Raw genomic sequence first — 22,885 nt, 5'->3', positions numbered from 1 at the left:
ATTTATTATTGCAAAATATTTGTTTACACTGCACGGCAGTGATGAATTAAACTCAATAATTCCAAAACCGATGCAATTGTCACATTTTTTTTTACTATGCTGCACATATTTTTTTTATTATGCTACCAAATAACAATGTTTAACCTTATTTCCAAAATATACAAGAATTGGAAAATATCGTTGGTTTTTAGAAATATGAACCATTAATAGCTCGCGTCTTCATCACTTCTGTAACCATGCCAAATACAGTCGACTCAAAATGTCAAGCCACGTGGCCATGTTTGTGATGTGTAAAAGGGCTAATTATGAGTGTAGAAGCTTGGCTTATTCAAAGTAGTGAAACCCATTTCAGACGAGCCCGCATAATTGTATTGCGGGAGATATTGGGTTAGCTATTAAGCTTTACGTATGTAGTCAAAACATGTTTAGAGGCGAAATGGAGGGGGGGGGGGATAAGTGTCCCCCACCCTATATAATTGCACTTTTGTCAAATATATTTAAATTTAAAGGTAAGTGTTATATCCATATCATATTTTTTTTTTACTTCCTCCCGCATTTGTTAACGAGTTAACATTTATTTGTCAATCATTCACAGTAACATATGTTACAATAAACTTCTCTGCAACAGATTTTACTAACGGTAGGCCACGTACTGACGTCAGTAGTCTGTGAAATTGTTCTTTGACCTCAAACGTCATACAAAATAGTCCATAAAGCTGCGCTGTTTTTTCACATTTAAGTGTCCAAATAATAATATTAGCTGTTCTGAAATAAATAATACTTATTTATTTTAAAGTGTCAATAATTTCTCAATTATTTTCATATGATTTAAGTTTGTTAAAATCAATAAATGAAGCCGGTAAAACACGGCTTTTGATTGGAGAAGGTTCTCAAAGTTGTGGTACGTAGAGAAAAATTGTCCAATCCAATTTCAGTTCATACCGCTAGCGTATTAATTCCTTGGGTGCCGCATCACAACAGTATTCTTCTTCTTGTGGTGGTAAGCGATGGGTTCTCCTAGCTAGTGGTTCACCAAATTTTGCACATTTACAGTGGCTTAACATTTTACTTTTTTTTCCAGATCAAGAGAAGAGCCATATTGGAGCCCCAAAAACCTCTTGTATCAATCTAGGCCGGACTTTTGCGGACGCAGTACCGTAAGTAGACTTGTAAAAATTGACACGTCGTACCCTCGTGTGATGCACGGGACTGTTGGTTCTGACAGTTGTCGACGTGGACATTTGAAGAGTGCCAAAACTTACATTTCTGATACATTAGTTTAAAATTTATGCGATTTTAAATTTAACTTTGTTTTAATTGTACGTTAAATTTGCTTCATTAACTGGTAGGTGATTTGTTGGAGTTACGGATTTGGACAGCTGGTTACCCTATTTGTGAAGGCCAACATTGGGGATCCAAAAGTATGGGAAACAAGCCGAGTTATTACAATAATTATTTTAGCCACTTTAATTTAACTGCAGAGCAGGAATTTAATATTGTAATTTCAGGGCTCGGAGAAAATGTTTTCCCAGCACTTGTCCCCAGGGCGAGTGAGTTGCAACAGTTACTGTACTCGTTCATGTCTTCCCTTTACTTTACACAATACACTTCTGAATTATAGTGCTGATACGTGTACTAAGGAATTGGGAGTGCCAAATGTTAGTTTGTACTAAATTGGGTAAAGGCTTGAAAATATTTTGTTATAATACATGCCCTTTTAAGTAAATTATATTCGAAATGAGATTTGTCACTTAAGAAATCCAGTTGCATGTATATCACTTGACTTCTTTTACAGTGACATCTTTAAGCAGAGATGTGCAGTATTACTAGTATACGGTCTACCACTTTTGTACTTTACTAGTGCATTGGTTGGTTCCATCGGTTTGGAATATATCAAAATTCTAGAGGAATCTTCAGTGCCCAAAATATCCAATAGCCTGGGGCCCCTGCTGTATTCTAAGTGAGGTGCACATTGGTCTAGTCAGTTTCCTCTGACCCTTGTCACTCCATTTTTAATGTTTGGACATTTATGTTGGGGTGTAGGGTCAGAGTCCATTCCATGTCGAAAAGTTGGAATTTGCTGGCATGGGGTAACTGCTTACTAGCTGGCCCATCAAACTTGAATGACCTTCCATTGAGATATACCTGCATGAAATTGTTAGGAATATGATTTATTTTCTCAGAAATTGCGATCATAGCATTTCTTTAATCCGCTGACCTGGATCGGGCCATTTGCATTCCTAGTCACATGACTACACAACTCTCGCAACCTACATGTCAATGTCATCAGAGGTCATACAGTCACGTGATATTAACAATAAACAATTTCTAGTGTTCCCGTAGGAAAACAAATTGAACATGTAAATGAAATTTACGTAATTTTTATAGAAAAGTGAAGAAAAAAAAACTTTTTAAAATATTTATTGTGAAAAGGACTGAAACTCTGTTAATGGTGCAGCAACTTGAAGAAAACCAGATTCACTATGAAGAGAGCACATGTCAATGTGATAGTCACATGACACCAACAAAAACCTTGCTGACGCGTGCATAATACTTCGTGTAAATGTTATTCTCCACCCTGTTGCGATACAGACAAGTTTCTGGTCGTTCTCAGAATAAATGTGTGGAGAATTAAACGTGCATTATATTTATTTAAAAACATTAAGTGACTTGTTTAATATGGCCAAATTCTATGTACAACAACTTTGGAAATTTGTTTGTCAATATCACATGACTATTTGACCTCTGAAGTCATTGGCATGTTGGTTGTGAGATTTGTGTAGTCATGTGACTGGATGCAAATGGCCAGATCCAGGTCAAATTTCAGCAACAATGTACTTTCTTCTCATCTGTCAGTGGATTAAAGACATGTCGTTTGCAATGCTCGTGATTTTGGAGAAAATAAATAATTTGTTCAAGTTTCTGAAATTGAGATTTTAATTGCTGTGTTCGTGTTATTTTCCTATTAAAATCACTTTGAAACCTCAACTCAACCTGTAATATTAGACATGTATAGGAAATGCTGCTTCACTGTCTGTTTTCTTAAATAATTTAGCATATAGATTAAGGAAAACATACAATTCATGGAAAGCAGTCTAAATCGTGTGTGCTAGAAGATTTAACTTCATAATGTAATATGTAGGTCAGAAACGTGGGACAGTGCTGTGTTGTGGAGTTTGAAAAGCGCTGCAAATTTATCATTTCACAGTTGTTTTCTGACATTAAAAAAAAAGGAAAAAGAAATGTATTGCTTAGAAAGTGAAGTTTAATTTGGAAAATACCAAATATTGGAAGTGCATTTAGCCATTAAACATTGATATTCATCATGCGTTTGGCACACCACAAATTTTAGTATTGGGCATATTGGCATAGACAATGTGAGGAAGCACATTGGCTGCAAAAAACAAACATAGAGGTTGGGAAAATTAGGAATTTGCATTGCAGATTTCAGCTCTGGAATATTTTAAGCCATCGATGGAAGACCTGCAAGCTACCAATGCTGAAGCATTATTTGTGAGTTTTCTTGTTGAATATATCTTTATAAACTGGAGACATGCTAAACATTTGTTCCAACAAATGTTTCCGGACTCGAAGTTTGCTTCCAAATTTTCCTGTGGAAGAACCAAAAGTGCTGCAGCTCCTGTGCATTCCTCACAGCAACAGTGACAGTGAAAGAGTATTTTCTCCAGTGAGGAAAAATAAGACAGACTTTAGGGCCTCCTTAGGTGCAGAAAATTTATCAGCAATTTTAGTCGCCAATATCAACCAGCAGGCAAGAAGCCTGAACTATTTTGAAAACAAATTTATGATCATGCAATTGAGGCAGTTCAAATCTGCCGCATTATCATGTCTTGATAAATAACAAGAACATGTGAAGTTTATAAATACCATAATAAATAGAAATACGGATATATTTCTGCATATATGTAGTGTTTTAGTTTTATATTGTGATCCTGATGTAATGTAGTATTGACAGAGTGGATGGAGTTATTGTCATGGTAGTTTTCACTAATTCATCTCCCAATTCACTCATTTTTATCCCTATTTTCACTAATTGCGAGCCTGGAAGGTTGGCAGCTATGCTATCACCAGAATGCAATATATACAAAAATGGCAGCCAAAATCCTCACAAGTAATCTCACAATCATTAAACTCTGTCTAGTTGGGGGTGGGTGGCGGGAGTGGTCTAAAGCGCTCTGTCACGGATCACTGTCATCTCACCTCTGTCTGCGTGGGTTCGAGTCTCTGGCTTGGCCAATGTGGATCTGTGAGAAAGCTTGCTGGTAGCTTCTTGTGGGTCGGTTTTCCGCCATTAATACTGGCAGCCATGTATAGCCTATCTTGTGCTGAAAAATGGCGTTAAACCCTATAACAACAACTCTAGTTGGGTGGAGCAATCTCATCTTGCTATAGTAATACCACCTGATTGTCTCAATCTGTGCAAGATGTGTTCACGGAATCAAGCCTTTTTATTTTCAAATGAAAACAATTAATTTGATAAAATATACGATTTATAGCATATGTAAAATTCATTGCCCTAAAATTAATGTAAAATGACAGAACTTCTTTCTACCGATGCACTGCTTGTATTGACATGGACTAAATAAGCATATGTAAGGTTTTTGCATTTAAAATTCTGTAATAAAAAGAAAGTGTTTCTGAGTAAGCATAAAGACGTGTATCACACATAAAGACTAACCACTTGTTGCTGTGCCAGAAGACATCTCCATTTCACATTGTCGAGGTTGCTGCAACATCAACATATTTCTGATCCTTGTGCTTGTAGTAAATATTTTGCAAATTGTGTCCTTTCCTGGGTCTACAGGGTGGCAGCAAATTCCAGCTTTCAATAGGCAATAGACTGTGGCCCTACACCCCAGCTTTCAATAGGCAATAGACTGTGGCCCAACACCCCAGCTTTCAGTAGGCAATAGACTGGTCCAACACCCCGGCGTAATTGTCAGTAATGGAGTGGGACATGTTGGAGGAAACTTGGATTAATAATTTTGAAGGTTTTTTTTGTTGTCAAAAATTAAATAACTCGTTTGTAATGAGGAATTTTTAAGTGATGGATTTTGAACCAAATAGTGATAAGGATTTAAAGTTGGAGATTTATTAAAAGAGATTAATTTAGGGCTAACACCTTTTTCTTTGTAACATTCTAATACTGATCATTTATTGATTTAAAAAATATATACTGTTTTAGGGAATGTTTACTTTGCATATCCTGCATATAGATTCAGGTGGTACTTGTACCAAATACTTGTATGTGGTTTTCAATTTGCTGATACCATTTTCCATAATTAATTTATGTTCATTCTAGTATTGTCACCTAATACCAGCACAGTGCAGTTCAATAAAGTAAATAATTTTATGATGCAAATTGAAATGGCTTAACCTGCGAATGTGTATGAATATACAGTACCGTAGTCAAACTTCTGATATATTGTGCGATTTAGTACTTGTTCATATATTTGGTTCAGATGTTTTGGGATAGTCTTGAAGTAGAGACATCTTTGATTTGAAAAATGTATGTTTTCTAAACTAAACCGTTCTTTAATTCCACTCCATAATGGACATATATGAAACAAATTTCATCCAGACAGAGACCAGGAAATTTATCTTCCAAAAAAAAGCAAGACTATCATGTTTCTAGTAGGAATGTACCCTTCCAGCTTTAAAGCTATGTAATCAAGTGAAAAAATTTAGAAACATTGTTTCATTGACCTGGTACCATTATTAGTTCCAGAGAAACCTTGTAATAAGACTTGCAGAAGTGTGCAAGATTAATTTTGAATGATGGGGTATTATATTTTGTTATTTCAGCTGTACTGTACGACTTGGAACGGCATTACTGACTACGAGCTCAGACAATGGCAACACATGTTCCGGAGGTCCGAAATGTGGATGAGGAAGCCTACATTCCTCCAGTCCCACCATCTTATGATGAAGCTTTCCCGCAGCTGCCAATGGGTCAGTCTTTTCCCCCTCGAACGCCTGCCAAATGGAATATGACTGTCAAATCATCCAAATGTACACAGGTATAAAGCCAATTATTGCTTCTAAAGAGTAAATGCAAATCATTGACCATTTACTGCTCTTAACATGCTGACATTTTGTAACCACTGATAATGGATGTTGCTCATTAGTTGATGTCCTTGCCTCCCAGATCCTCCAGTGTGGATAAGTTTTTCTTGGTGGGTGGGTTGGTAAACAAAACACGTCAAGTGTATATTAATAATTTTGTTAAATGTAATTTGGAATTTACAGGAGTTGGTTGGGGTCAGTTAATGAGGTTTAAATAGGAAATAAGGATACATTACTTTGCATTGTCATTTTCTTTCAGCCAGTATTACCATACATTCTGTCAACCATTTGAAGTAAAATGGTTTTAGTTTGGTCCCAGGGTCCATAGCTGTAGCTTGTATCCAGAACTGCATTGTAACCCAATGTGTAGGGTTCAACAGCACATTAGCACAATCCAGTTTACATAACATCAAGCGTTACATATCCAAAATCCAAATAGATAAAAGCAGGGAAGGGCATAACCTTTAACATGCAAAGTCTTTTGTTGGGTTGGGGTTGTGAAATATATATAAACAAACTCTTTTAGAAAGTCCATAACCTTCTAAGATGGTATATCTTCATTGGATCTATCCCATCTGTTGTGACGTGCACTGGATCAGCATCCCTGAAACAGGCTGGTGGCATGTGTATTAATTTAATGTTGTATTTTTTGTTGTTGTTGTGGCTGAAACACTAAAACAGCCAACCAGTGTAAGCAGCTGTTTACAATATGAACTATTCTATAGTAACCCTAAAAGAGGGATGGAAAGTAACTTTTTCTGAGATCCTACCCTTTGACCACTCTGGTGGTCTATTTGATTATAGCAACCACTTTTGGATATGGGAGGTTGCAGATTTGAACCCTAGCAGAATTTGTACCACAGCAGAGGGGTAGAATCAAGTATTAAGTGTGCCCGGAGGGCATGATTGGCCAAATAAAAGTAGATATAGTGATAAAAGCACGAAAAGGACTGCCATCTTTTTAAAAAGCACTTGTCCCTGTCTAGCGACTTGGAAAATTTTACTTGCCCGACTTCAAAAATGACTAGTCCGGGACATCATGCTATGGGATTTGCTCAGCCCTGCACAGACATAAAAATGGTGATAGCAGCTGCCTCGCTTGGCACTTTGCATTAGGAGGTTGTATTTGGACTGGCTGATCTGCTTTTGGGATAATGTGTTTGGGTGGGACATGATGCTACATGTACACTGACAGATCCTACACTTTACACATTCTTCGTCATATACCCACAGCCCAGTTAATGTTTTCAGCTAGACGACTAAAGCATAACATTATTTATATGCGTTTCTAAGGTATCACTCTTTTTTTATGCATGTGCTTTATTTTCCCCACTAAACTCTGCAGTTTTGGTTGTTGTTGTTGTTGTGGGGTTTAACACCATTTTTCAGCACACGATAGGCTATGCATGGCGGCCAGTATTAATGGTGGATGAAGAACCCGGAAAGAACCACCGACCCACGAGAAGCTACTGGCAATCTATCTCACATACCCACATTGGCTGCAGTTTGGAGTATGGATCCCCATTGTAAAATGTGTGTACACATCTCCAGACCATCCAGAATGTGAAATCTGTCTTTAAAGTTGGCATCATGTTTTCTTTTTGAAACTACATTATTCAGCTTAGCAGCTGCCTTGCTTGGCACTCAGCATTAAGAAGTTAGTGTTAGGGCTGGACAGCCTGGCGTCTGGATAATGTGACTGGGTGGGACATGTCTGCAGCATGATGCCCCAGTGTTAGACATCAATATAAACTGCCACACTGCAGACATCATAGCAGTATGACTGAAAAATTCTTAAAGCTGCATTAAAAAACCAAATCATAAACACTGGATGGATTGAACTTTATAAATTTACAAACCGCCCTTAATCATATCCCTTATATTCCAAGTTTGGTGCAAGAGACGTTGCGTGACATTATGCACATAACAAAAAATATAATCACCAACATTTCTTGGAAAAGCTTTGAGACAGTTACAGCATCCACCATGAAAAATTTCTCAGGTGGATCAATCCTTTGTTGTGAATCATATATTTGTAAGATTACTTGTTTTTTTGTGTTGTCACAAACTTTCATCTTATAGGTTTTTCAAGTTCCTTTGGAAGAGAGAAGATTCAAGGATATGGATGAATACAGTTTTGGAGAGGAGGGTGAACAGGCTAAAATCTGCAAGGAAATAATGGCACGGACTGGTAAGTGTAGTAAGAAAGGATATGTTTGATTTGCATAGTTAAAAAAAGTGGCTTTTTCGTTGAACCTTTGCTGAAATGAATATTGTTTTCTATGGTTCCTTCAAAATTGTATCAGTTGTCTGCTGTTAGTGCCTTACTATATTTTCACCATTACAGTATTCTCACACAATCCCGTTTGTTTATAGCCCCATACGAATTTAAAAACGAAGCATTACAGATATAAAAATGCACGAAACTCTGTCCTTTCACTCATTGATTCAAAATTATAACCAGATTGTTGCAAGTGATCCCAAACACTGTCAGCATCTTTGCATTTCAAATCTAAAGGGAGTTTCTTTAGCAACATGATTCCCATATTTGCTTGGGCCAGTTTGTTTTCAAGCAACAGATGTGATGTAGTTCACTGTCTTTGAAAAAGTCAGTAATTTAGTACATTTTGGATTTACATCTCTTTGAACTTATGTACACGAGTGTTTCTTCTTTTTATGTTTCCTTTGTATTAGAAATATTGAAGCTAGATATTGCAAATACTGGATGCAGAAGTTATTTTTACTGAAATGGACTATCTATAAACTAGAAATGGACAGTTAGCAGTCTTTTGTTTTATTACCTTGTGATCTTTCGTTTGCTCTGAAATGCCAATAATTAGACAGTATTGGAACCCTTTGCCAAGAATCGAGTTAGAAATTATGGATCGGTGAATGAAAGTTTTGTGCTTTTTTTTATATCGTTGATGCTTTTCTTTCTTTAAATTGGGGGAGGTTCAAGCAAATGATATAGTAGTTTTTTGTTAACTAGACTAGATCAAAATTCGTGTGGAATTTTATAATATCAGCTTTACAGATTTAACTTTTTCCACTAAAATAAACAAAATGTATCTTGTTGGTGTGGTTACTATTGTCTATCCAATCTTTCTTTTTAGCTTCAGCTTCCCCAATGCTTTATGTAGTTTCGTGAAGTTTGTGGTTTGTCCCATGGTCTTAAATATTATTTCATCTCAAAGAAGATTTTAAAAAAGTTGTTGCAAAGATTTTAGGTCTGGTGGTCAATGGCTAGACTGCTTGTATGGTATATTATCTGGCATCGGTCTGTTGGACATTTGCATGGTAATGTTATTTTTACACAAATTTGAGGATTGCCATGAAACTTCATACATATCAGAGATCTACGGCAGTTTTTGATCTGGGACGCAGAAAATCACTGAAGCGGGAGTCCTCCATACACATGTAATAGGTGTGTTGCAAAATTCAAAGACTTGCCAGTCCTGCTTCAGTCACCTGCTTTGTTGGAAAATGTGTTGAACAATTAGCTGTGCTGATATTTACAATGACAGAATTCGGTGACTGAAAGACCCCTTGATGTACATGTTGCCATTTTATAAGAGTACATAAAAAAACATGATGCAATAGCTGGGTGGCAAGTTCAAAGGCTTTGACTGGTGGCTGGGTCATAAATGTACTGATATTTACAGTGATTGAATTCAGAGGCAGAAAGATTCAGAGATGTACATGTGGTCATTTATAAAAGTACATCAAATAAATAACTTTAGCTTTATGTTATTGTGTTCGTTTCCAAATGTAAACTTCGCCTTCTTCTTCTTCTGTTAGGACAGTGAAAACAACTTCGTCCTGTGATTATTTAAGAGGTACATTGACTGACAATACCATATTATTTTCAGTACCCCTCGCCTTAGCCCGGTTAGTTCTAGTGTTGTAGCAAAATGCATTCATCAAGGCATCAGTAGGTAGGCTTAGTTTTTATATCAGTCACATTGACAAACAAACTCTTGCCCATTCACAAGCATTATGTTTTGATAGCTGATTGACCATTAACACTTTTCCTAGTAAAGTAGCAACTATCAATTTCCTGCATGCTATCCTTTGATGATGAAACATACAAACTTGTGTTTTAAGATCGGAATCGGTGATCTGGATACATGTATATATTATCTGCCTTTTATACAATATTGCTTCACAAAATTAGTTTGAAACTGTAAGTGAACCAGTAGGCCTAACGAGAAATAATGGTGGACTTTGCTAAGTCTGGGATGTACCAGTTTATTAGATTGTCAGTTTTTTAAATCATCTGGCAAAGATATTCAGGGAAAAAAAATATCCAAATCATTGAAACCAAAGCCAGTGTATTATTTTATTAAAGGTTTAACTTTAAAATGCAAAGTATGTAGGTCAGAAATGTATGGGACAATGCATGTTGTGGAATTCACAAGATGCGCTCTAAGGTCTATGCTGTTTTCTGACTTGACACGTATTTGCGAAAATACGGGGGAAAACAGCAAATCAGATACTATCTATTTGCCTAAAATTATTACAAGTACGTATACAAATAAATAAACCATAAATTTGCGATCCTGTCAGTGGACTGTTGTAATGAAGTTATATTATTGTGAGTGATTACATTACAAAAACCTCTCCATCTAAAAATAGATGCACTTACGTCTGTGTTGATTCTGTAGAAAAGAAGGTGGGACTCTTATTTTTACCAAAATGGGAGTCCTGGACTCTTAGTTTTAAAATCCTAGTGAGACCTCTGCATATGTTCATCCCATGGTTCCAGAGAAGGTGAGTCCCAAGTGAGAATCATGCCCCTGTGATATCAAACTTGGCTGCAATTGGGGCCATCTTGGAAATCTTTTTTATTGTTACTCCACCTGAACTGATGGTCATATCGAAATGGGTTGTTTTACGACTACTTGTGAAATGTAGTTGTTCTTCAATGAAAATAGTTAATATGGTTTTCTTAGTCATCTTGAAAATTGTATAGCTACATCTCCTGAACAAATATTTGTAATGACATGGTGCTTTTGCTAGAAGACATTCAAATTTGCAATGTTGCTAATTGTACTACCATTATGGCATGGCTGCCATTCTTATGATATCTAGTTCATCCTAGATGAAAATTGTGCTAATCAGACTGGTAACAAGTTGGTCATCTTGATAACTTGCATTACTGTTACTTGCCTTGAAAGGATGCATGTATTGATGTGGGTCATTTCACCAAAACACTTTGCACTGTATGTTGTTTGACCTGAATGATGTGGATGCCCGAAATGGCCAGTGTTAAAATCCTATTTCAGCTTTTTCTCCAGAACAGATGGTGATCCTATCATGCTACTGTTTTTTTTTTTGGGGGGGGGTATCTTTACAGAATGAATTATACAGTAACACTGAATTATGAATGGAAAGTAAAACCATGCAAGCTTTAAAAAATACCCTGCATCTTTTCGTTTTCGGTTGTCCACTATGAGTTGTCTATCTGCATCACTATTTTCAACTTGCCCAAAACTGTTGGGCCAATTTTAATCAATCTTGGTAGTAATGTTCCTTGGGATATGTTCTTCCATAGCAGTGGTGTGGTTTTGTTAGTAACCAGTTGGGAAACCTGTTTTCAACTAACACTTAGAATGGATGAGCCAGTTGACGTCATATTTTCAATATTTCTTTGGACGTGCTTTGAAAATTTGTTGTTGCTCCTCACCTGAACTGTTGGTCAAAAACATTGGGTTCTCATCTATTTTTAAATTCTTCGGAATGGATCTTGATAAAGTTCTGTAAAGACTGTGCTCAGGTGTCTACCCTAGCAATTATGTGGCATCCTTAGCAACCAGATTTAAAACCTATTTTCAACATCTGATCCAACTAATCAGTAGAAACGGAGTTGAACAACATTTTATATACCACCAGATTTTATCAGACAGTTGGAAATTATCTTAAGTCAAGTGATCTTCTATCCATCACATCAAGTTGTAAGCATGTTTATGTGCACCTCAAAGAAAACATTTTTGTTAACCATGTTTGGTATGTTGGAGTTTCTTGTGAATATCAGATATAGTTTAAATAATCCACAGCTGAAAAGAATACAGAGACGAGATGAAGAGAAATTTTTGCATGTCAGTCTTTTCATGGGATCTTGTATTTGTATTTTTTTAGGAGTGAGCATCGAGATGAGCTTGGCCAGAGATCAGAGTCTAACTGTGGTGATAACCGGCAAAGAAGATGCTGTGAAGAAAGCTAGGCGTGATGTCATGACTCGTTTACAAACACAGGTACATCATATTTTTTTATATACTGTGAATTTGTTTTAATTTTGAGCAATATTTATGTTCTCAGGTGTGCAAGAATTGACAAGCAGAAATCGAGAATGATTTCAAAGAGCTTTTCAAAAATACATGTTCTCATATTCCTATCAGTTGCAAATTCACAAGTCTAAAGAGTTGTGTCCAAGGTTGAATCGTCACAAAATGGAAATATTTACTTGCTAAATGTACAGTATTCAATCCATCTTCCTCTCTTTTGTTAAGACATTATTATGAGAAAACAAAGATATTTCATATATTTATATTATCATTTCCAGGCAAATGTAACACTCAAGATTCCCAGAGATCATCATGGATTTATTCTTGGAAGAAATGGTACAAAAATTCAGGACTTGGAACTTGCCACAGCAACTAAAATCTCGTTTCCACGGCCAGATGAAAATTCAGATATGATTCGTATTACTGGGACCAAAGAGGGGATTGATAAGGCAAAGCATGAGCTTCTTTTGATATCAGAAGAACAGGTAATGTTACTCTTTAGTTTATTTTGTAATTTGTTGTAGAAGGGCCATTCATTGTTTTTAAATTCAGTTGTTTTAGACATGCATGACGAATTTGAACGACATTTTGAAGTTTAAGATGAAAATGAGGCTTGATTTTCATGTTTTCTGTAGGAAATGATAGCATCATTGCACTTTTGTCAGAAGTCATCTCTTTATTTATAGCATATTTTTTACTGGACACATTTTTAGTTGCATTTCATTTAATGCCACATATGCAAATTGAACACATAAAATCTGTGCTATGTTATTGCATGACTGTTAAATAAAATTAAGGGTCTGATGGGGACCTTGAAGACACCATGAAAATTCAAAATATTGTTTGGGTACCTTGAAAAGCCTTGATTTTCTTGAAACTAAAACGAATTAATAGTTTTCATTTTACAGAATTAAATAAAAAGAAATGTCTGAGGGACCTCTCGCTAAGTTGTACCGGAATGGAAATTTTTCCTCAACTGGCCACTGCACAGTCATAAATTTTGTACAAAGCCCGGATGTAGCATTGGTATCATTAGTGATACCCAAAACTTCAAATCCACATTTTTGATCATTACACTGCAACAGAGGTAATCTGTACTTCTGACAGTTTAGTCAAGGTACAACAGTTTTTCCATGTCAGATGTCTTTACATTTATCATTTACATTTAATTTCAGATGCTATTTCAATATTGTAGAAAATATTAAAGTAGTAGTACTGTGTTTCATATTTCAAGTTGAATTAATATTGTGAACTGCATAAGCTTAACGTTATAATTTTTTTCAGGCCAAACTTGCTTTTGAACGTCTCCCAATCGAAAAGATCTACCATCCATTTGTTTGTGGTCCAAACAACGCTATCATCAAGCAGCTCATGGATGAAACTGGTGCCAGAATTAACGTACCCCCTCTCAGCGTGCAAAAGGATGAGATTGCAGTCTCTGGTGAGAAGGATGCAGTGAATCGATGCAAAGCAACCATCATGAGCATCTATAATGAAAAGGTAACAAACAATAATTTTCAACAATTGCTCTCCAGATGTCATTAGGTACCTTGGTGCTTCCTTTATCAGATTAAAAATTTCAAAGTTAATTTAGATGTTGAAATTGAACAGTTTTGTGATTCTTTGTTAAAATATGTTGGAGGCAAATAACTTGGCACTTCTCATCCTCACTCCCTCTGCAAGCACTATGTGATAATTCACATAACTTTTTGTTGGTTTTTATTTAGTACAACCGTGTTTCTGTTGAACTTCAGAACAATCTTTAAGTTAACATATTTCTTTTGCAGATAGCTTCATTTTTTTATATCTGAAATTGGCCATTCTTTATCGATTAGACCATATTAAAGTTTAAAGTTTAAAACTGCAAAATTTGTGTAGTATTGTCAGCATCTGGTCAAGTGTCATTTCACTGTCCTCAGCATTTTCCCAAGGGGTTCAAAATTGAGCAAAAACTCCTTGTGTCAGAACTGAGCATCAGATAAATGTGGGGGGTCTCTTGATGCACAAATGAGGGTAAAGTGAAATATTGTCTGCATATTTTTAAATGACGGATGAGAGTACAGTACAATTTTATTATACTATATTCAGATGACAGACAAGGTGGCCTAGTGGTTCGAGCATCTGCTTTGGGTGCATGGGTGCAGGAGGTTAGGTTGTGGGTTTAAACTCGGCCAAGTCATACCAAAAGACTTTAAAAAATGGTACTAGCATGAAGAGGCTAATGCTAGAACTGGTCGGTCTGGTGTATGTGACTGGGTGGGTTATGATATTACATATCTGTAGCATCATGCCCCAGTGCTAGACATAACTATAAACTGGTCACACTGTTGAGATTGTAGCGATATGACTGAAAAAATGTTGAAGATGTGTTAAAAATCTAAATCACACACACATTCTGTACTTGGCATGTATTCCGATGATGGATGAGATTATTGAGACCTTTTACTGTATACTGCAAGTGTTTGGTTTACATAGACACTACATAATTTTATTTTTACAGAAACGCAAGTGCCAGACAGTGTCAGTTGAGGTCAGGAAGTCCCAGCATAAGTATGTAATTGGGCCTCGTGGTAGCAATCTTCATGAGATCCTGGCCATTACTGGAGTGTCAGTTGAAGTTCCCCATTACGAAAGCCCTTCGGAAACCATAACTCTCCGTGGTGAACAGGAAAAACTTGGACCCGCTCTGACAATGGTGTACTCAAAGGTATCGAACGGTGAACATTACCATAGCTAACTATGGGATAGGAATTTTGTTTTCCATTAAAGCAGATGATAAAAGGATATATGGTATAGTGTCTCAAATAGTTTTCCCCAGGAGTAAATGTGCCTCGACCAGCCCCCTCTTTTAGTTTACCTCGTTATGGGAGAGCAGTTGTATGACTATCAGCATGTCTCGTCATCCAATCTTGTAAAAGCTTATAAATGTGTGCAGTCTTATTTCAGCTACTTTTTTCTTTTTAAGTCACAATTTAGGTTGAGTTTCATAAACTACCACCATAGATAAGTTTGTATATAATGTACATTAGTTGTACATTCTTGGTTTGGCATTGAGCTGAAGTTTTATAACTTGAATCATTACACATGTCAACAGGACTCGTCACAATAGGTCGCTATGGCCCAGAATTCATACCTCATTGACTTTGATAAAATTTTCAATTTATGTTTCAAGTTTCATTGATGCAAGAATCAAAATACTAGGTGATTGCATGGATTTCTGTTAGTTCTTTACCCTTAGCAGGTCAGTGTGCCTAAAGTTTCCGTTTAAGATTCAACCTGATGGGGCCATTGGCCCATCAGGATTTTTAAAAAGGAGCCACCAAAATATCTGACTTGAGCTGCTACTCATTCTTTTATATGATGCTGGTGGATAGTAAAAATCGCTAAAATTTACTGTATAAAAAAAAAGAAACTTTTCATAAATGGCCTGGATGAAATAAAAATGTTGATTATTATTATCATTGAGGTTTCAGACATTGAAATGTATAAATTTGTCTCGCTTGTTATTAGTATGAATGCTAAAATGTCTTCAAGGCTTAAATTTGTATACTGGTTACAGATTTTCCTAGCTTGTGAGTAATAATTGTGTACTGATGGCAGATTTTGTTAAATGTGTTTCTTCTCAGAAGATTTTAATTGACATTCAGCTGGTTCATGGTCAGTGTCTTGAATATGTTGAGATTTTTACTCTTTTTTTTTTAATTATATACATACATATATTTTTTTCTGTATGTAAACCCCACCCTCTTGTCCCCAAAAACAAATAGTGACAAGACTTTCCCTTATCACAATCAACACATGGTGTCCATCTGGTACCGTTTTAAATCTGACCACTTGGCAATTCCATGACAATTTTCTTGTAGGCATATTTAGTTTCTTTTCTTCTCAACACAGTTGAGTGTGTGCTTGCATTTCAGAACAACTCATAAATAGGAAACTTGCTCCTGTCATAATGCTTGTATTTTTACAAGTGTCTCCTTGATGCAGCTTCTTGAGTTATTGTAACATTGCTGTTCAGAAAATAAAAGTTGGGTGGTGATTCAGTTAAGTACCAGGTGTGTTACATTTACAGTTAAGAGAATTTTTCTAAAAGACCAGTGATTTTTTTTTATTGATTTGGTAGCTCTGGCATGCTCTAGATTGAACCCTGAGTGTCTTCTACAAGGTACATTTAATTGGCTTGGGTGAACATTTTTACATTGACCTCATGAGCAAAATCTTTTCTTTTTTTGTGCACTCTCTATACCTATTGTTTATACATAACATTATGAATCGTGATAAGGGGTTTTCATTTTGACAAGTATTGTGACAAAAGTAGGTCACTGTAAACCAATACTTTGCACTTTGATTGAATTTTGTGGGGTTTTTTTTTAAATTTATTTTTTATAGCACTGGTAATGCTTGAATCATCATATTTGATGACCGTAGGTTTTTTGAAGCTTGTTGTACTGTTTTACCATGAAATATAAAATGGTGGTCACTCAAATATTTGTATTTCAGACTTTTGTTCAATTTTGTATTTTAACTGTTCTTGCTAGAACCATAAAACTAGATTTTATGCATCTCAATTAGTATAACACCCTTGCAGACTACTGTGCCCTGCATTGAGCAGTTTACTGTCATGGTTTATGTTTGTGTTTACCTCGTGACTGCGAATGTTTTTTGCATGTTGTGTAGACTTTGATCCAGAATCATGGAACTTGCTGAGGAGATCCATCTTGACAATACTTACTACTCATCCAGTAGCAAGTCATTATAGCCCGACTTTTCATGATTTATGATACTGTTTGTGTTTAATGTTCATATTTTAGACACTGTTCTTGTTAGAAGTGTAAAATAGACCATATGTATCTGTTATTACTGCATCTTGCAAGAAAACCAGTTCATTGTGACCTACATTTTGTCTATTACAGGTATTGGTTAAATTTTTGTTTGGTTCACGACAACACGAGTTGTGCCACAATATTTGTCATCTGTTCTACTTAAGAGTTGGGTAACTTTGTGAGGGGATCACTCTTATACCCTTATTGTAAAAAGTGGTCTCTGTTGCTTATATTTTATGCTCACTGAAATTTTGTATTTAAGTTTCATAAATATATTTGGTGTAGCATATGTTAGATTTATTAAACTTGATAACTAGAGGCATCTCTGTTCGTACACCTTTATAACCAAAGACATCACAGTGATCTACATTTTGTTTTACTCTCATTGTATAGAATTTATTTAGTTGAAGATTGCAGGAATTTTTTTTAGGTGGTAAACTTTCTGTATTAATAACTAATAGTTGTATATTGATGTGACTCGGCTGTAGTGGCTGATGAACGTAATTACTGATGCATCAATAATTATTGTAATGCTAGCCGTCTCCCCATGGTTAGTACTGTTACTCAAAGTCTATGACTTCAAGTGCAGTAATATTTTTTAAAAATACACAATTTAGATGTTTTTTATGAATTCCTTGTATTTTCTTTGCTTTAATATCACTGAATATAAATTTCGTTTTTATTGTTTCATTTCATTTACAGGCTGTAACAATATAAACATGTGTTTACATTTTTACAATTTAAAGATAAAAGTAGGGGGAAAGGTTTTACTTGATAAATGTCAATATTTCATTGTCAGGATCACTTTTGTCTGAAATTATTTTCTGCATATAGTTGATGTTTACAGTGATTACATGAGACTATGTAATGCTTCATAGAGTTGGACAATGTAATCATTGATTATTACACTGGTTGTATTTAATTTTTTTAATTTCTACATGTTTCAGATTTCTTAATGTTTTTTTTTTAATACAATAAAACAAAAACAGTGCAGCATAATTGATTATACTATATATACTTGCATGAATATCAAGGTGTAAAAAAGATGATGACATTAAAATGTGTTCTTCAGAAATTGATTGGTTTGAAGTTCTCTTTTTGGCTCTTTTTAGAATGATAAATTCTACAAGATGCATTAAACTTGCAGATGATTCATGCATTAACAAGTGCGGTATTTCACTATGTTCAAAAATTGCATAATAAAGAGGACTTGAGGAGAAAAATGTTTATTGTAATGATACTTTTCAGGCAAACAGTGTCATTTTTGCTGATGTCCATGCACCTGAATGGCTACATAAATTCATCATTGGCAAGAAAGGAGAAAATATCAGGAGAATCACTCAAGACTGCCCCAAGGTAAGAGAGAAACTTGCACAGTTTCTTGCCATCACGTTTTTGTTGACCATATTGCAAAGCCTTTCCAGCTTATGGATTGATAGTGTATGTCCATCCATCTGGCATCATTGCCTTTGCATGGCTAGAAGAGTAAAAACAGATGGATAGATTGATGTATATATAGGTGGAATAATAAATAATACCTGCTTAATGGACTGTTAAATATGGGTTGAGTGTATAATGTATGGTTCACTTTACATTTGTTAGGACTAGTTAATCCACAATGAATGGTATTATTCAGCCCAACTGAGCATTGCCAGTATTAACCAGTGAGATGTTGATTTTCCAAATCCATCAGAAGATTTAGATTTTGTTAAGTGTTAAGTGTGAATGATAGAATGAGAACAAAGGTGTGAGTGGTAATCCATTTATCTGTGGATTTTTTTTAGCACAAGTATGAAAGAGCTTTGATCAAGGTAAACTCGACTGACATTGATGCTATTCACACCTGTGCCAGAAGGTGAACAACTTTTTTCACCTGTTAAGTCACCATTGACTGTTGATTGATAGACTTAAACTACAGAACATTTCAATTATATTTGATTAGCTTGGGATTTTTGTCTCACAAATTGTGTACTATCTTGTCAGTAGTTAGGTTAAGAATAACTTGCTCTGTCTCCTCCTCTCCTTTCCTCTCTCCTTTCCTCTGCAGGTTCTACAGGATTGTACTTGAACAGAATAATTTAGTTATTTTAATTTATATTCTTTTTCTTTTGGCATAATGATCAGCACATTGTAACATGGAAAATGTTCCTTTCATGGGTGGTTGGTTAGTAGCATTCTTTCTTATGGTTGAAAAATTGACACTCTGCATTGTATTTTCAGGTCCATGTTGAATTCTCAGAAGGCCAGGACAAAATCCAAGTGGAAGGACCCCCAGAAGAAGTGGAGCAAGCTGTTGCTGCCCTTCAAAGCTATGTTAAGGACTTGGTGAGTTTCTTACATGTGTTAATTTTCATTTTAGACCATTTGATCCAACCTATCTGAATCATACCCAATCTTCGATATAGGAAAATAACTCAGAATTTAGAGCTGTTCCTTCCTCTGACTGCATGTTTTTATAATTTGGAAAAACTCATAGTGAACAGCAAGTTAAGATGTTAAATCTGCATTTATTTTTTAGCTCCACTGGTCAAATGCCAGAAGGGCTGTGAGATGGCCCATCGTCCACTGTCCATCAATATGTCTGATGGTACTTTAGCACTACTCTTCCTAACTACTGGGAGACAACCATGAATCTTTACACATACCAAGGTCTGGTTAGTAGAAATGAAAATTGTGCCCCTTGACTCTTCATTGTGGTTACCATTATTGTTGCTTGTCCTGATTGGATTGTTGTATTGACATGGGATTTTCACAAAAAAGAATTTGCTTACGAGACCAGCAATTTGATGGCCAGCTGAGAATCTGTTGCTACTGAACCTTCCAGATTTGAGACTATAAAAGTGTTTTATGATTCTGGATAAATGTCATACAACTGAGAAAAAGTTGTCAAATCATATAATAGAAAGAAAATGATTGGAAATTAAAATTTGAAAAGAAAATATTCTTTTTTTTTTAAGGATTGAATACACTATCAGATAAAATGAATTGAAAGACTTGTCAAATATCACCATAAATATGAGGAATAAAAAATACACCAGGTATCTGTTTAAAATCCATCCATCCATTGTAAAATTTGAAATGTCAGGTTGGCTGTCAGAAACCATGACGAAGAATTTTGTACTGCACTTTATCTTGTTAGAACTTGTTATTTTGACATATAGGAAAATATTTTTGTTCCCAAATTTAGTATGTTGTAATTTCGAGTTTTTTGGAGATGGTTTCAGTACATTGCAATTAAAAAGAAAGGATAGAAGATAATGAACATGGATTCAGTATTTAAAAAAATTAACCACATGCGTGTCATTCCCTACGATAGACTTTTGTTGCCATTGTAGCAGTGGATGTCTTTGGAAGTTTACTCCAGAGATGTTTGCTTTTAACCAACCCACTATCCTGCTTCAAGCCACTACACCTTGTCATGTATATTTGGTTGCTCCATCTCTTAAAAATATAACAGATTTATCATTGTGCTGCCTGTTCTCATTAGCTTTTTTGAAAATTGTAAAAGTTGATGCCTGGAGGAATTCCTTTAATTTGAAGTTAGACACTTTATTGTGCAGGGCAGTTACTTTTGAGTTCAACGATGGGGTGCAATTCATCAAGGGTCAGATTTGTTACGTGTTTAGTTGCCTTATCACCCAGTTGTGGAGAAAATGTTACAGCACTAATAAAACATCCCACTTTGAGAGGAAGAGTTTTTGATTTTGTCAGTTAAGCTTTTAATATCAGTAATATTTTGCATGTCACTATCGTCTTGTTTACTTCATGCATGACAAAAGTACCCCCATCAAAGTTCCTTTCAGATTTGGTACAGGAACTAAATTCTTTGTCACCCATGAGGCATTCAAAAATAACATCGACCCAAGGAAGCTAAGATTAAGGATCGTTTTGGCTGAATTTAGACCACATCTCTAGCTTACTGAATAAAGTGTAGTCATTGTCAAAGAAGCTCAAGATTAATTTCATCGGCTGATAAAAACATCTCGCTTATTTTGATAGCACCAATTGAGAGGTTGTTGATCATTGATTGGAAATGTAAAGTGAAGCACAAACGCTGCATTTATTTCAAAAGTGGCATTACAGAGAGGAAAATTGGAGACTCTTCTATACAAAATAAATTGTGGAGAGGAATGGGTATTTGAGCATGAATTTGAAATTTCATATACCATTATGGGAGGCTCATGACTGGAGAGGCCGATGATGGTCACATGTGCTGAGGATGATTTTATTATCTCCAGTAAAGTTTTTCCATTGAGTTGTACAAATTCCTTGTCCACTAAAACATTCACATCTTGAGCAGTGGACACGGAAATCGTAAAAAACCGAGCTGTACCCATACTGATGTTGGAAATAAAGGCTGTGTTAATGATGTTTGTTTGAATTTCTAGAATAAAAAAGTAACATATTGTGAAATTTGTGATCCCAGTTTTATAAATTTTATAAATAACCTCAATTTTTCCATTCCTGAAATGAATAGAGGTAGAAAGTTATGTACCTTTTTTTTCTTCAGGAAAGTCGCATGGATTTTGCAGAAATTGAAATTGAACAACGATTTCACAAACACGTCATTGGAAAAGCCGGTGCTAATAGTAAGTATTGAGGACAATTGGTTCCCTTCTGTCTTTTAAATAACATCATTATCAGAACGGGAGTTGAGAATAAATTTTGTTAATATCACCTGCGTCCCATTTATAGTGCATTTTCCATAATTAAAAGCACTGTCATTTTCATCAAATTGTACAGGATTCATATATCAATATGGTGTTGCCATTCAAGCAACATGGAGCTATAAAATGTTTTGGCCCTGGCCATTATTATATATAGGGTTGTAAATCATTAGTTATGATTATCTCTTTGTTGGTTGATTTATTTCCTGATATAATCTCTTCTGTGCAGAACTTTTGTTATAGCTTCAGGTTGATTATGTTAGAACTTAACTGATATCATGAGAGGTGGACTTGTATATGTTTTATTTAGATCTGATAGATTTTTCAGTGTTCTCTTTGAAGCAAATGCCATCAATGTTTTATGAGGTGATTTCTAGGTTTAAGTGACCGACTTCAGTTGCACCATATCGAAAAGGTAATCAGTGTAGTATGGACACATTTCCAGACTGTATGACAAGTTCACATGGATACATGAAGGCCACAAGAATGTCCTAACTCGGTTACAAGGATCAAAAATGGGTGAATCTTTGTATTGTGGACACATTTCTACACCATGTGTGTTGACACAGATGAAGGACACCAGAATAATTTGTTTTATCTCTTTACTCAGTTACAAGGATAAAAAATGAGACTGGTGTGATGATTCGCATCCCCCCAGATGCAGAAAATAGCCCCATTATCCGCATTGAAGGAGATCCAGTGGGAGTACAGAAGGCAAAGGAGGAGCTCATGGAAATGGCATCAAGGATGGTATGTTTTCTAACACAGCAGTCGTCTTGTTTGTACTCGGCATATAACATGACGTAGTTGTAGTGTTATTGTTTGCATAATCGGCAGCTTTGTGTACTGATTTCGTTTTCATGGTACATCATATGTAAGGCAGCAGTTCAGTGTTCTCATTTCATTTCTTATTTTATACTTGTTTCATTGCTTGTATTTTCTCCACAGGTTTTGTCCTTCTAGTAGCAAACTTAGTCTAAAGGGATAGATTTTACAGGACAGAATTTGATAATTTAACTCGTTA

At 35.5% G+C, this 22,885-nt stretch overlaps 1 protein-coding gene across 1 annotated transcript in view; it reads left to right on the top strand.

Annotated features, from left to right (window-relative positions):
• Positions 1-972: 972 nt before the first annotated feature.
• Positions 973-22,885, top strand: part of LOC149781824 (vigilin-like) — a 53,826-nt gene continuing 31,913 nt past the window's right edge. Inside the window, exons 1-12 of the mRNA XM_089936000.1 lie at positions 973-1,000; positions 1,082-1,157; positions 5,827-6,041; positions 8,170-8,278; positions 12,226-12,341; positions 12,650-12,856; positions 13,656-13,871; positions 14,872-15,078; positions 18,443-18,550; positions 19,415-19,519; positions 21,705-21,783; positions 22,472-22,611. Coding sequence (XP_089792126.1) covers positions 5,874-6,041; positions 8,170-8,278; positions 12,226-12,341; positions 12,650-12,856; positions 13,656-13,871; positions 14,872-15,078; positions 18,443-18,550; positions 19,415-19,519; positions 21,705-21,783; positions 22,472-22,611 — 1,455 coding nt within the window. The 5' untranslated portion in view covers positions 973-1,000; positions 1,082-1,157; positions 5,827-5,873. The remainder of the gene's footprint in view (positions 1,001-1,081; positions 1,158-5,826; positions 6,042-8,169; positions 8,279-12,225; positions 12,342-12,649; positions 12,857-13,655; positions 13,872-14,871; positions 15,079-18,442; positions 18,551-19,414; positions 19,520-21,704; positions 21,784-22,471; positions 22,612-22,885) is intronic.

Source organism: Sinohyriopsis cumingii, chromosome 15, assembly GCF_028554795.1.
Source record: "Sinohyriopsis cumingii isolate HCF-2022 chromosome 15, ASM2855479v2, whole genome shotgun sequence".
Classification (NCBI taxonomy): Eukaryota; Metazoa; Mollusca; class Bivalvia; order Unionida; family Unionidae; genus Sinohyriopsis; species Sinohyriopsis cumingii.
The sequence above is the reverse complement of the archived record's forward strand: the minus strand, read 5'-3'. Positions and strand labels throughout refer to the sequence as shown.